This window comes from Hydractinia symbiolongicarpus, chromosome 6, assembly GCF_029227915.1.
Source record: "Hydractinia symbiolongicarpus strain clone_291-10 chromosome 6, HSymV2.1, whole genome shotgun sequence".
In the NCBI taxonomy this organism is placed as follows: domain Eukaryota; kingdom Metazoa; phylum Cnidaria; class Hydrozoa; order Anthoathecata; family Hydractiniidae; genus Hydractinia; species Hydractinia symbiolongicarpus.
In genome coordinates this window covers 15918706-15931608 of record NC_079880.1, presented here as the reverse complement: position 1 = coordinate 15931608, position 12903 = coordinate 15918706, and the positions used below count along the sequence as shown (strand labels likewise).

The 12903-nt window shown below is 33.2% G+C and overlaps 1 protein-coding gene across 1 annotated transcript in view; it reads left to right on the top strand.

Moving 5' to 3' along the window:
• The window catches only part of LOC130647190 (transducin beta-like protein 3), an 86565-nt gene that overhangs the window by 71785 nt on the left and 1877 nt on the right, over positions 1–12903 (top strand). Inside the window, exons 17-25 of the mRNA XM_057452958.1 lie at positions 2891–2966; positions 3133–3186; positions 3279–3350; positions 3597–3755; positions 7559–7629; positions 7715–7793; positions 7896–7973; positions 8158–8216; positions 8328–8431. Of these exons, the coding sequence (XP_057308941.1) occupies positions 2891–2966; positions 3133–3186; positions 3279–3350; positions 3597–3755; positions 7559–7629; positions 7715–7793; positions 7896–7973; positions 8158–8216; positions 8328–8431 (752 nt within the window). The remainder of the gene's footprint in view (positions 1–2890; positions 2967–3132; positions 3187–3278; positions 3351–3596; positions 3756–7558; positions 7630–7714; positions 7794–7895; positions 7974–8157; positions 8217–8327; positions 8432–12903) is intronic.

Sequence of the window (12903 nt, the reverse complement as noted above, 5' to 3'; positions counted from 1 at the left end):
TCTTTATTAGACCTGTTTGAGCAACCAATAGCACAACAACCAAGACATTTCTTTTTCTTCATTTTAATCCTTACATACAAGAAAATGTTTTAAACTCCAAGTTTTCTGTCTTTTCCTTTAGGCTTCTGTGTCACGCTAGAATAAAAAATATTTTTTAGACGCAAAGTTAAAAAATCATACGATAATAGTTAAAAGGGTTTTCCCTGTAAAACAAAACGTTTGTACCATGTACTTGTACCTTGAAATTGAAATACGCTAAGGCATTTTTGATCAAAAAAGACTCAAAAAATTATTAAGGAATTATTATTATTAAGGAAATTAAATATAGCCGTGTTTTGGCCAAGACAGTATTATTAGCTAATTAATCAACAAGACTCAATTATTCCGATTTGAACAAGTACCAGGTGTCAAAATTTGAGACAGTCTTTGATGAAGCAGGTAAGGTTTGGTACGTCATATTGACGATCAAGTAATGAAAGTTATTGAAGGAGTGATGATAAGTTACTTAGAGAAAGACTTGATATAGATAAGATGCAATTTGGTTTTGTTCCAGGGCTTGGCACTACAGATGCAATATTTTTACTCAGACAGCTTCAGGAAAATTATTTAGGAAAGAGAAAGAATCTCTATTTTTCCTTCGTAGATTTAGAGAAAGCTTTTGATAGAGTGCCACGTAAAGTTATTTGGTGGGCTATGAGAAAATTAGGTGTGGATGAGTGGCTAGTTACGATGGTAGTCTATATACAGCAATGCTAGAAGTCATGTCAGGATTACCGATTCACTTAGTGATGAATTTAGTGTAAATGTTGGTGTACATCAGGGTTCTGTACTTAGTCCTTTGTTGTTTGTTCTAGTCTTAGAAGCGCTGTTGATGGAATTCAGTACAGGTTGTCCATGGGAGTTATTGTTGAAAAGTTTGAGAAGTGGAAGATAGGACTAGAAGAGAAAGGGCTAAGGGTGAACACAGCAAAGTCTGAAGTCATGATTAGTAGTATTGCAGCCAAGTGTGAACTTGTAGTTGGAAAGTGGCTTTGTGGAGTTTGCAGGAAAGGGGTTGGTAGTAACTCAATTTTTTGTCAGACTTGCAAGCATTGGGTACATAAGAAGTGCAGTAGTATTGGTGGAAGGTTAACAACTGATATTCAGTTTGTATGCAAGCGTTGCAAAGGTGAGATTATAGAGAATGAAGTATTTCCAGCTTTAATAATGTACAACAGTGGCGCGTTAGAGATAGTTGAGAACTTCTGTTACTTAGGTGATATGTTGGGCAGTGAAGGGGGTGTTGGAAGAAGTGTTACTTGAAGGATAGGTTCTGCTTGGAAAAAGTTCAGATTCCTTTTTTTGACTAGCAGAGTCTTGTCAATTGAGGTAAAAGGTAGGTTGTATGAGGCCTGTGTAAGAAGTTTTATGTTGTACGGTAGTGAGACATGGGCAGTGAAGCAGGAAGATCTTGACCGTTTAGAAAGGAATGATATGAGAATGGTTAGGTGGATGTGTAACGCCAGTCTGAGACACAGAAAGAGTTCAGATGAGGTAAGAAGCAGGCTAAATATCCGTAGAATTAGAGATGTTATCCAGATAAGAAGATTGAATTGGCTGGGGCACTTGGAAAGAATGGAGAGGGATAATTGGGTAAGACAGTGTAGAGACTTGATAGTTCCTGGGGCCAAGCCAAGAGGTAGACCAAGAAAGACTTGGCAGGAGTTTATAAGGACAGACTTGATACAGAGGAAGTTAAGTTTAGATCTAACACAGTCTAGATCAGACTGGAAGAGGGTCATTAATATACTCCGTCCAACCCATGCTGGCATGGAAAACAGACTTTAAGCCGAGAATGATGATAATGATGTTTTATTGAATTAAAACTGGTTAACTTCGGCTCAACTAAAAACATAGGAAACATTTTATTTTGTAGAATAAGTTTTAAGGAAAGTTGCAAAACTAGCTTATACTCATCATCGTACGCTGGTTGTAGCACTACAGAATGAATTTTTGTCTACAATTTTTTTATTTCCTTTTCTATGAAGTAATCTCTCTCTCAGAGAGGGGGTAAAGAGCTGGAGTTTACAATTAAGTTGCTTACATATTAGTTAAAGTGCATAGATCCACAAGCTTTGTTTTCAATGAAAATGTGTGTCCTTGCTGCACAGGGAACATAGGCGAAATTTGGTCTTTTTATGAAATATCAGGAAAAATTGACAGGAATTTTAAACTTTCCACTAAGTCCCTTTTACATATGCATATTATTTTAATACAATATTCTTTATTGTCAGTTCTATCTTCAGCTGGTATTTGTTTCATCCTCTGTTCCTGTTTTTTTTTATGTATATTGGATTCAGCTAAAATCTTAATGTCTGTTTGAATCTTTTATTTTATGATGATAGAAAAAAGTCAGGATTCTTAGTTAGAAAATGTTGGTAAAATGTCAGGAAAATATAATTCAACCTAACCTATATAAAAAAGCATAGTATTAAAAATATTTCAAGCTTCTCAAGGCTTTCTCTAAAGATTTAAACCATAGTGAAGTAAAATAAAACAAAGACTCACCCTCAATGTACATTACACCTCATATAGTTATCGTGCCTGTCTCAGCATTAGTTTAAGAATTGATAGATGTTGGATCTATCAATTCTTGAACTAATGCTGAGACATACACAATCCTATGATCTACTAAACACGGCATTTCTTGCAGATTTTTAAGATGAAAAATATTTTGGAGTTCAAGAAGGCGTATTAGGAGAAATATTGATAACGTAGCTGAAGTTTTTATACCTGTATAAATATTCTTTTAATAATAATAAAAAATAGGATTCACAAGTTCTAGAAAAACTGCCCAAAATTTGCTTTGCATTTATCTTTTCTTGACATTCAAACCCTATTCTAATTTTAGGTTATCTACAGATTATATTGTTACTGGAGCTCAAGATTTAACTTTGAAATGTTGGACTTTGCCTAAGATATTGGTTGTATGGTTCTTTTTTATTGTTTTTACATAATTAGAATTTATACATAATTTTTGATAATTTCAGTTTTGCCTTCCTAAAGGTGAGGTAGTAACATATGAGTTATTTGAATTTTTGTAATGTCACTCAATGATATTCAAGTTCTTTTTAGAGATTTAAATCTTTTTAGAGATCAGAAATTGTTAATTTGTCTGTAAAATGGACAGAAAAAGCACATGACAAGGTAAACTAATTATTTTTGTGCAGTAATGTGGATATCATCACAACACAGGTTGCATTTACACTATGTTCGTTGAGTATAATTTTTTTTTTCAGGACATCAATGGTGTAGCAATTTCACCAAATAACAAATTTGTAGTTTCCGTATCACAAGATAAAACAGGAAAGGTTGTCAACATAAAATGAATGCTTTACTTTTCTGAAGCAAGTAGCTTACTTAGTCCTTTTTGTTGATTATATCTTGGCAGGAGGTTACAAGGACAGACTTGATACAGAGGAAGTTGAGTTTAGATCTAACACAGTCTAGATCAGATTGGAAGAGGGTCATTAATATGCCCCGTCCAACCCATGCTAGCATGGAAAACGGACGTTAAGCCGAGAATGATGATGATGATGATATCTGTTGTTTTTAAGGTTTGGAAAATCAAGTCTGGAAAACTTATTGGGACTCTTTGTGGACATAAACGTGGTATATGGTGTGCAATGTTTTCTCCTGTTGATCAGTGTATTGTGACAGGTTCTTCAGATTCCACAATTAAACTCTGGGCTTTGTCAGATTTCACATGTGTCAAGGTAATTCCAGTCCCAATTTTAGCTTCTATGTAAACTACAAATGGTAAAATCTTTGAAAAATTGTTGTCAGTGACATTACCTTACTAGCTTTTGGACATCAATTCTTTCCTTTTTTGTTTTGTTCTTTGTTACTTTCTTTATTATCTTTTTTAAAAATATTTTCCAAATTTTTGTTCTCTATGAGGCCATGGTTTAGGGGGGTGAGTGTAGTACCATCGGGGCGGGGGCAAAGATGCCCTACCCCCATAACTTCCCTTGTATAAGGTTATAACTTCTAAAACTTGGTATGGATGATATTTGTCACTTTGTCACATGGCAATTAAAAATCATGCCTCAAATGCTGACTATCGGCAATTTTTTGATGACATCAGCATTTTTTATTTTTTTGGAATTTGCGTAGCTCCATGATAGATTTTTATTTCTTTTTTTGTAGAAATATTGAAAATAATGGTAATTTTAATAATTTAATAAACATTTAGCTATTTTGGCTTAGTTTAAGACCCTTTGAGGCGCCAACATAAATATTATTCACATTTGAAAATAATTTTTTTCGGGAATTTATTATATACTTGTTTTTTTTTATTTCATGATAGATTGATGTTTACTTTTTCCATTAACAGCTCTTAGTAACATATATTTCTAGGGTTTAAACTTCAAACAATATATTTATGAGGTGCCACATTTTTCTTTTCAAAATTATATACAAAAAATTGTACAATGAAATTTGTTTTAGTCTGGGAACAGCTTTACATACATATAATAAATGGTTTTTACAATTTTTTTTCTGGCATGTCACATTTTTTTGTATTCTTCCTTTTCACAAATTCTTTGATGCACAGATAACAGCGATTTCTGTCACTTGCTAGCTGTTCAGCTGGGTCAGCTGCAACTGCAATATTCTCAAAATTTAAAACTTTTTCATCTTCTCTATCACCTGCAGCTGAAGCCCTCTTGGATTAGCCAGTCTGCTTTCCACGTGAGTCGTAACTAAGGATGTAATCAAATGAACTTAACTTGGTTCTGTTACTTCCTTGTACATTGTAAAGAGTTGAATGTAACGATAGTCAGCGTAATTGGATCCATTATATGTAATACATCGTGTAAAAATGTAAAAACATATTTTCACACATATAATTAGAGTAATTAGGATCGTAAAAAGTCAAATATTTATGTACACCTGGTTAGAGACATAGTTCATAGATTGATTTTATACATTGTTTATAGAGAAATGCTTACAATCAAATAAGAAAAGCATACAACAATTATTGACAAGCAACTAAAAAAAAGGACCTTCCCTAACAATAAAAAATATATCCCACAGGCGTCAAAGGCTGGTAAAAGCGAAGGACGCAAGTTATTTGAACAACATTAGACATATAAACCTAAATGATAGCATTTTAATTCCATTATAATATCCATATACCAAAATGCTATTTTGTTTCATTAGTTCAATTAGTTGTAAAGGCCCGTGGTAAGTCCACTTCGGCAGAAGAAAAATCGAAAAGTTCCGTTATTTAAATTTTTATAACTTTAGCAATGACCCATCAATACACCAAACAATGTTTTTAGAATAAAATAGAACAATAGAAGCGGATGTTTTATCCGCTTCTATTGTGTTGAGCTTCAAACGCTGATCAAGGAAATGTATAGGATTATTTTCTATAGATAAATGCAGAGATAAATAGGTTTACTGTTTTTTTTATAAAATTATCAACCGATCGATTTTGAAACGGGTGCTTTAACCAGCTTAGGAAATTGGTCCCATGTTTGTACTTACCAACACAGGAGATTAGGTCAATTATTTCCACTGTTATTTGGCCTCAAGCATTGTATATGCAATGCAATGGCTTCACTAATAATAGTTGCAAGTTCTAAAGACAAACTAATGAACTAACCTCAAAACATGCCCCCATATACATGTTAAAATAGTACAGTTGATATTCCTCTGAATAATAATAACAAAAACAAAATGCAAGGGCTGCATAAAATATCTTGCATGTCAATGTCAATTCACATTATTACTGCAACAATATATTTTAAATATTTCAACGAGTTCATTTCACAAAACCTAAGAATTCATTTACAGCTGTTCCGGGAGTGAGGGATATGATGCACGGCTATGACTTACTGACTGACTTTTTATATTTACTTTTTCGACACATGCATTTTTTGTTCCCATACAGGGTTCGAATTAGAAAAGTTAAAGGCAGTTTGCACAAATTTCGGCACTCTGTAACGAAGTAAACCACTATCTAGTTGTGGCCTGGGAACACCATAGATCAATTACCATTGGCATGTTCATTAGTGGCTACTTGTTTTTTGACGAGAATTTGTATTTTTGTGACCTGCGAGCCTTACTTTTTCCTGCGTTATTATCTTTTTGTTGGAGACAAGTGGGGGAAGTTTAAACTCGTGAAACCCATACACGAGAACTAAGCATCTGAACTAGCGCCTCTCAATTTTAACTTTCTTGTCTTTGATAACCGAAACTTATGTTGCATAAATGAAATAAGTTTATTTTTATAGCATGCTGTAAGAAAATATTCAAAATGTAATTAATGTTTCAGAGGTTCTTAACCAGTTTTTGTGAACATTAAAATGCAAGTTCACTGCAGTATACTGATTAAAGTTGCTTTCTCAAAAAATATGTTTGTTTCAAACATGAGTCTTGTAGTAAAATGCTGTTTACAGTGGTGTCCTGATGAAAACGTGCGTGTACGCTCAACCTGCAAAAATAATTGCTTTCATTCAAAAACACAATAGGATAGCGAGTTCCTTTCAAATCACGTGAAAATAATTGCTTCGTGTTAATTTTTCAAACCGCGATCTAAAAAGGCATTTCTATCGCCAATTTTCCTTCTTAAACTTTTAAAATTTGATCTAACAAAGCTTTTGTATCACCGTTCTTCATTTTTAAATTTTTAAAACTTGATCTAAAAAAGCATTTCTATTGACGCTTTTCGTTCTTAAACTTTTAAATGCGATCTAACAAAGCTTTTATATTGCCTTTTTGTGTTCTTAAATTTTCTTAAAGTGATTCCTAAAAATGGCATTTTGATTCGCAAATTGCGAACTGCTAATTCGAACCCTGCCATACCTCTGAGAGCCTTTAGCCATTTCTCGAAACTACCACTAATAAACTCTTCTGAAATCCTTAAATTAAGAAATTTATTAGGATTATTTTTAGAACTTGAAACTCACAACACAACTTTATTTCATTGAGAGGAATCATTTTTCAAAGTTTGGATGCGTGATTGACCCAATTTTCTGATTTATGTTACCATTTTGTCAAAACATAAAGCATAGGATCATATAAATGTACATTTTCTTGAGCAGGTTTGAAGCTATGCTATGCTTATATCTCCTTATTTACATTATATTTTCATCAGCGTTTCAGTATAAGCGCAAAAAGGCAACAGATAAAAAAAATCTAAAAAACTTATGTCACATCAAGAAGTCATTTTGCGTTCATAGGCATAATTCAGCAGCCATCGAACCAGTTTTACAACTGATTATTATAAAAGCCTTCGAATTAAACGTCTTTACTCAAAGCGCAATGGCTCAGTTGGCTAAGGTGTTATAACATGAACCCACAGGTTGTGAGTTCGAATCCATTGAGGGCAGTTTTTTTATAAGAAAAAAATTTGTGACAAAAGCTTGTTGACGAGGTATAAATAACTCACTCATTTCGAGCGTAGTTCGTTAGTTAGATAGTTAGGAGTTGGAAAACAACACTATCCTCGCAAGCAAGATAGTAGTAAAGTAATAAATAATAGTAAATAATAATATATTTTAATATTTAGACATTTGAAGGGCATACAAATTCGGTATTGAGAGTAAATTTCTTGCATAGGGGTATGCAACTGGTATCCAGGTATGCAAACAATTTTGTCAGGAAAAAAAGTTGGTTTTACAGGATTTTTTTCATTATGTTGTGGATACATTTTGTGTCTATTCAGTTCTTCAGAAGGATTAATCAAGATATGGGACATTAGAGGTGATGAATGTGTTTTAACATTGGAAGGTCATGATGAAAAGGTATCGTCAAGCTCAACCATCATTTTTAAAATGTTTTTTTATACATGAAAGCATATCTTTCATTAAAAAACAGGTATAAAATTTGTGCTAATGCTGATGTAGGCTTGGGCTTTAGCAGTTACCAAATCTGAAGATATGATTGTTTCCGGTGGTGCAGACTCTACTGTGAAGTTTTGGAAGGTATAAATTGGTAATTTGAATTCTTTAGAAAATATGTGGTGTTACCTCGGCTAAACTGAAAACCTTTTTATTCAGCGATACGAATACAGTTCTTCCATTCTTCTTTTTTGATTTTTTTTTTAAATTACCATCTTATTTTATGTCTTTTGAAATTTTGTATTCTTTTTGTTAAATATTTTTCTAGGACATAACAGAGCAAACTGTAAAAGAAGAAGAAGAAAAACAAACAACTCTTGTGTTAAGGTATGTTGACCAACAAAGTTGGTCCTGCTTGAGCAGTTATAAATAAAAATTTCTGAGTATGTTTTACTGTCCTTCATGTTTAGTTGTTCTTTTTATGTTTTATGTGCGTAGGGAACAAACTCTTCGTAATTTGCTTCAAGAAAGAAAGTTTGATAAGGCTATTGGACTAGCTACAACAATGAACCAGCCCTTCACGGTTCTAAATATTTTCAAAGGTAATTTAAAGATCTATCATTTGAATTTAGTGAGGTTGTGTCTGTCTGTGACTGTCAAAGTGGATATTTTCGTTTTTCTTTGATGTAGCTAAACGTTGCAAAGGCAATAACACAAATTTAACGTCCATATCTTAATTTAAATTAATGAAGCCATTGCAATGCAGTTGTAACTTGAAAGTAACTTTAAAACTATCCGATCAGTCATTTTTCACTGCGTGGATAATGAAGGACAACCTGAGATCAAATTTGGTTAGTTTTACAAACTTGAGTCCTGAAATTCGTTTACAATTATGATGATTTTTTTCCTTAGTCAGTACTTTTAGATTAATAATAAAATGCCGTGATTGAGCCGTTTTGTGAGCAAAACTTTATAAAGCTAGCAAAATTTATGAAAACGTTTTTGTGTTACTTTGTTAGATTTATTAAAACATAACTGACTTGGTCTTGATGCTGCGTCGTACATTAAGAAAGAATAGTAGACTGCTGAAATAATAAAAGCAACAGTCCTGTCTTTTAGTAAGTGTTGGCTAGCTAAGCTGGCTAAAACAAGGTTGTTAATACGCTTAGCACGTAGTAGGTGATAAAAAACCTACTGCAGACGTGCTCATAACAGCTATCTTGATGTGTTTTAGCTTGGTACTTTGCTTACATTTAGCTAGCTATTAGCTAGCTCAACTTTTTTAACTTTTGCTAACTACAATAGGATTAGAGACTTTATTCCTCCATGAAATGCAATAGCAACATATTCATTTGAAATCAGATGTACAAAAATAAATTCTACAAATATGTATATTTCTGGGGACCCTATTTTCAAAAATTTATCAAATATTTACTTAAATTAAATAATTTATTCAAGAAAAAGTATATAATAAAACTTGAGAAGGCAGGGACAGGTAAAATCAACCCACTGGCAGCTTAAGATGCTGATGTTAAAAAATTGAACTGCAACATGGTGAGTTTTTTATTGACAGAGTAAATTTCAGTGATTTAAGAAAATAGGAAATTGGGTTGCACCAACAGGGTTCCCACGCCTTCTTATCTCCTCAAATTCAAAAGGTCTCCTAAATTCTCCTCAATGTCCTCAATTTTTTAAATATTTAGGTTTTCTTCTCAAATCTCAAAAAATTTTAACATTTGGTTATTTTTTTATATATGCTAGTTTTTATATTGTTTATTTTGAATCACCACAACTTGTGGTTGTTGTGGCCTACAAACACTTAGTTATTTTTTGTAAGAAAATACTGTGATGCCAGTCTGTCTTCCTTTATTTGTACAAGTGCAAGTTTTTTGCCTCAAATCTCTTCAATTTTGTTAACAGAAGCTCCTCAAAAATTACAAAAATCTCCTTAAAAATCCTTAAATTTTTTTTGTAAGAGTGAGAGTGAGAACCCTAACCAATCAAGCATGGCACACATTTTTATTTAGACCCTATCTGACAATTTCAATCATGAGAATTGGTCATAATGTTTTTTGCCAAGTATCTTTGTCAAAAGTTATATACTGTCAAAAATTGTTTATTGGTGTCCCTGAAAACTACTAAATTCAGAAACTCAGGAACTATGATAATAGTGAAAATATTGTTTGACTCACATCAAACCAACCTAAAAACATGCTGTAGCAAGATGCAAGTGTTCATTTCAAATTTTTTTTTTAGCAAAAAGTATGTTTTCAATCAAGAAGTATTTTTATAGCGCACTTCACTGGCCACCTTACAGCTATTTTCCACTTTAAGAAAATTTTCCATGGAACGAAATGGACAGGAACTGATTTTTCTACTTGTATTTTCCATTTCATAATATTGCACATTTTTATACAGAAAGTGAACACATTTTGCGCAATTCTCGCAAAATAAAACAACCTAATTGGCTAAGCAATTCGCTATTTGTCTTTTTCGCGCACAACGCAAAGAACAAATTTAAGCAGTATTACCGACTGAAACCTTGTGACGGACCACCACCGTGATTTTACGGACTATCAAAAATTCATAAACAGAGAAATCCAATTCGACCAATAGTCTCCTGCACTGGAACACTGTTATACAACCTATCAAAATTTGTTGCTTCTATCCTCAGCAAATTTACAGCAAGTGACCACAGCAAAAACTCAAAAGAATTTTCGGAATACATCAGAGAAATAAAAATAGCAGACGAATGCATGGTATCATTTGATGTCACATCACTCTACACAAATGTTCCCATAAAAGACACCTTAAACATCATTAAAGACCTTATCGAAAACGATTCTGCATGCAGTGAAAAGACGAAGATTCCAGTAACGGATTTTCTGCGTTTGGTTGAACATGTTCTAACCAAAACATGGTATCTGTTTAATAAGAACTTCTACACTCAAACAACCGGAGTTGCCATGGGAGGCCCTGCATCATCAGTAGTCGCAGAAATATACATGCAAGCACACAAGACAACAGCATTAGTCATATCAGACAGACGTCCAAAGGTTTGGAAAAGATTTGACGACGTATTCGCCATAATCAAAAGATCTCATCTAGAAGAGTTCCATGAACACATCAACGGCCTACATCAACAAATCAAATTTACTGTTGAGCTTGAACACGATCGCCACTGACCAGTACCATAAATTCGAATCAAACCATCAGAAATCTTGCAAAGAAAGTGTCATATCTTCATTACTGAATCGTGCCAACAGCGTAGTCAGTGACAAACAGGAGAGGAAAGTAGAAATTTGACCTGTAAGAAATGCATTAATTGCAAATGGATACAGTCATAAAGTCATCACACAAGTAGAAAATAAAATGAAAAGAAAATGCAAGGGAGACAACAAGGAAACATCAGAGGAATTTATCGCATCAGCATTCCTACCTTTTGTACCAGGTACCAGCGAGAACCTTTGTCGAGTTTTAAGGCAACACAAGATCAAATGCATTCTTAACTCTAAAGACACCCTAAGAAGCACTTTGTCTAAACCAAAAGACAAAATAAACCTGGAAGAACAAAGCAATGTTGTTTACGAAATCCCGTGTAAAGATTGTGATGCAGTGTATATAGAATCGAACCAGACGTTAAGTAATTAGGATTAGAAAGTAATACCTCACTATGTGGAAGTTTGGATTGATATTCTTGCATAGATTGACCTTCTACCTCCTGTGCTGTTTTAACTAGTAGAACATTGATCTCAGCAGTTACAAAACACTCTAGCTACCAATTCAGCCGTTCTACCTTTAAACCACGAAGCCTTAGAAAAATCTTTAAGGTGACAGTATGCCTTTTGAGCATGGTTTTTAAATCGCAAGTACGGAGATATTTTTGAAACACACCCTGCACTCAAAAAAGTGACTTCATTTACAAAACCACTTCGTTTCCAACTGTCATTTAATGTTCTTTAGCATCGTAATAAATGTATGTAAAAACAATTTTTTAATTATTTTCCACAAAGACCGTTTTTGATTTATTTTATTTTTTCAAAAAAGGCCATTTTTAAACTCAAACTTTCGTCTTTAAGATGTAATATCTAGAGAATCGTTAATTTTTTTACAATAAAAAAGTTGCTTTTAGATAAACAGGTTAGCTTCAGCACAGTAGCACTCTCCCTTGTAATGCTTTTGTATTTTTGTAAAAGAGATTTGAAATGTAATAGATGGTATACGGAAATAATAACACTACAAAAAGTACATATAGGTGAATATTTATCATAGCACATCCGTATTTCATTCTCAACAGAGAATGGTTCACCCCGATCAGACATCTGATTTTGACGGGCGAGTATAATGCGTGTAAGTCATATTGAAGAAGAACTACTTTGTTCATCACTAACATACTGCCAAGCAGTGAGCGGGATTCGATCCGCGGTCCCCAGAACGGGGAGCCGCAGACGAACCCACTACACTACGTGCGGCAATATGTTAGTGATGAACTCAGATAGTTTGCATACATATGATTTTTTCTTGAATGAAATCCATGTATGTGATCCAGTAGCATGACGTCAAAGGTTTATTGTATTTCTTCCGTACTTCTAATAAATCTTCGCTTTTACTGGAACTTTCATTTAACCTTCTTCTGTGACTTGTGGAAACATAACAGGATGGCATAGAAGATGTTTACTTTGATTCCTAATCAGTCTCTTTTTTGCTGGAGAATTAAATTTTTTTAAATTTTTTCACCTTTCGTTTTTTTGAAGACACGAACAGCGTTTTATGATAACTTGACATATTTTAGAAATGAAAGATTTGAGGGGTTTTTTTGAAAAAAACAGATGGTCATTTCTTTTCATAAAGGAAATATAAAAGATTTTTATATTTTGAAAAATTAGATTCAAGAGGATCATAAGTGTTAGAAACATCTCTCGTAACTCCTATTCAAATTAAAGGTGTGAAAGACTGATCAGAAAAAAAAGTTGGTTATTTGGATAAAGTCAACATTCTTTTTGGAGAATAAATATCAGTATTTTCACCATTGGAAAGATCGTCGTTTCTATAGTTTAAATTGCTAATAAAAAAA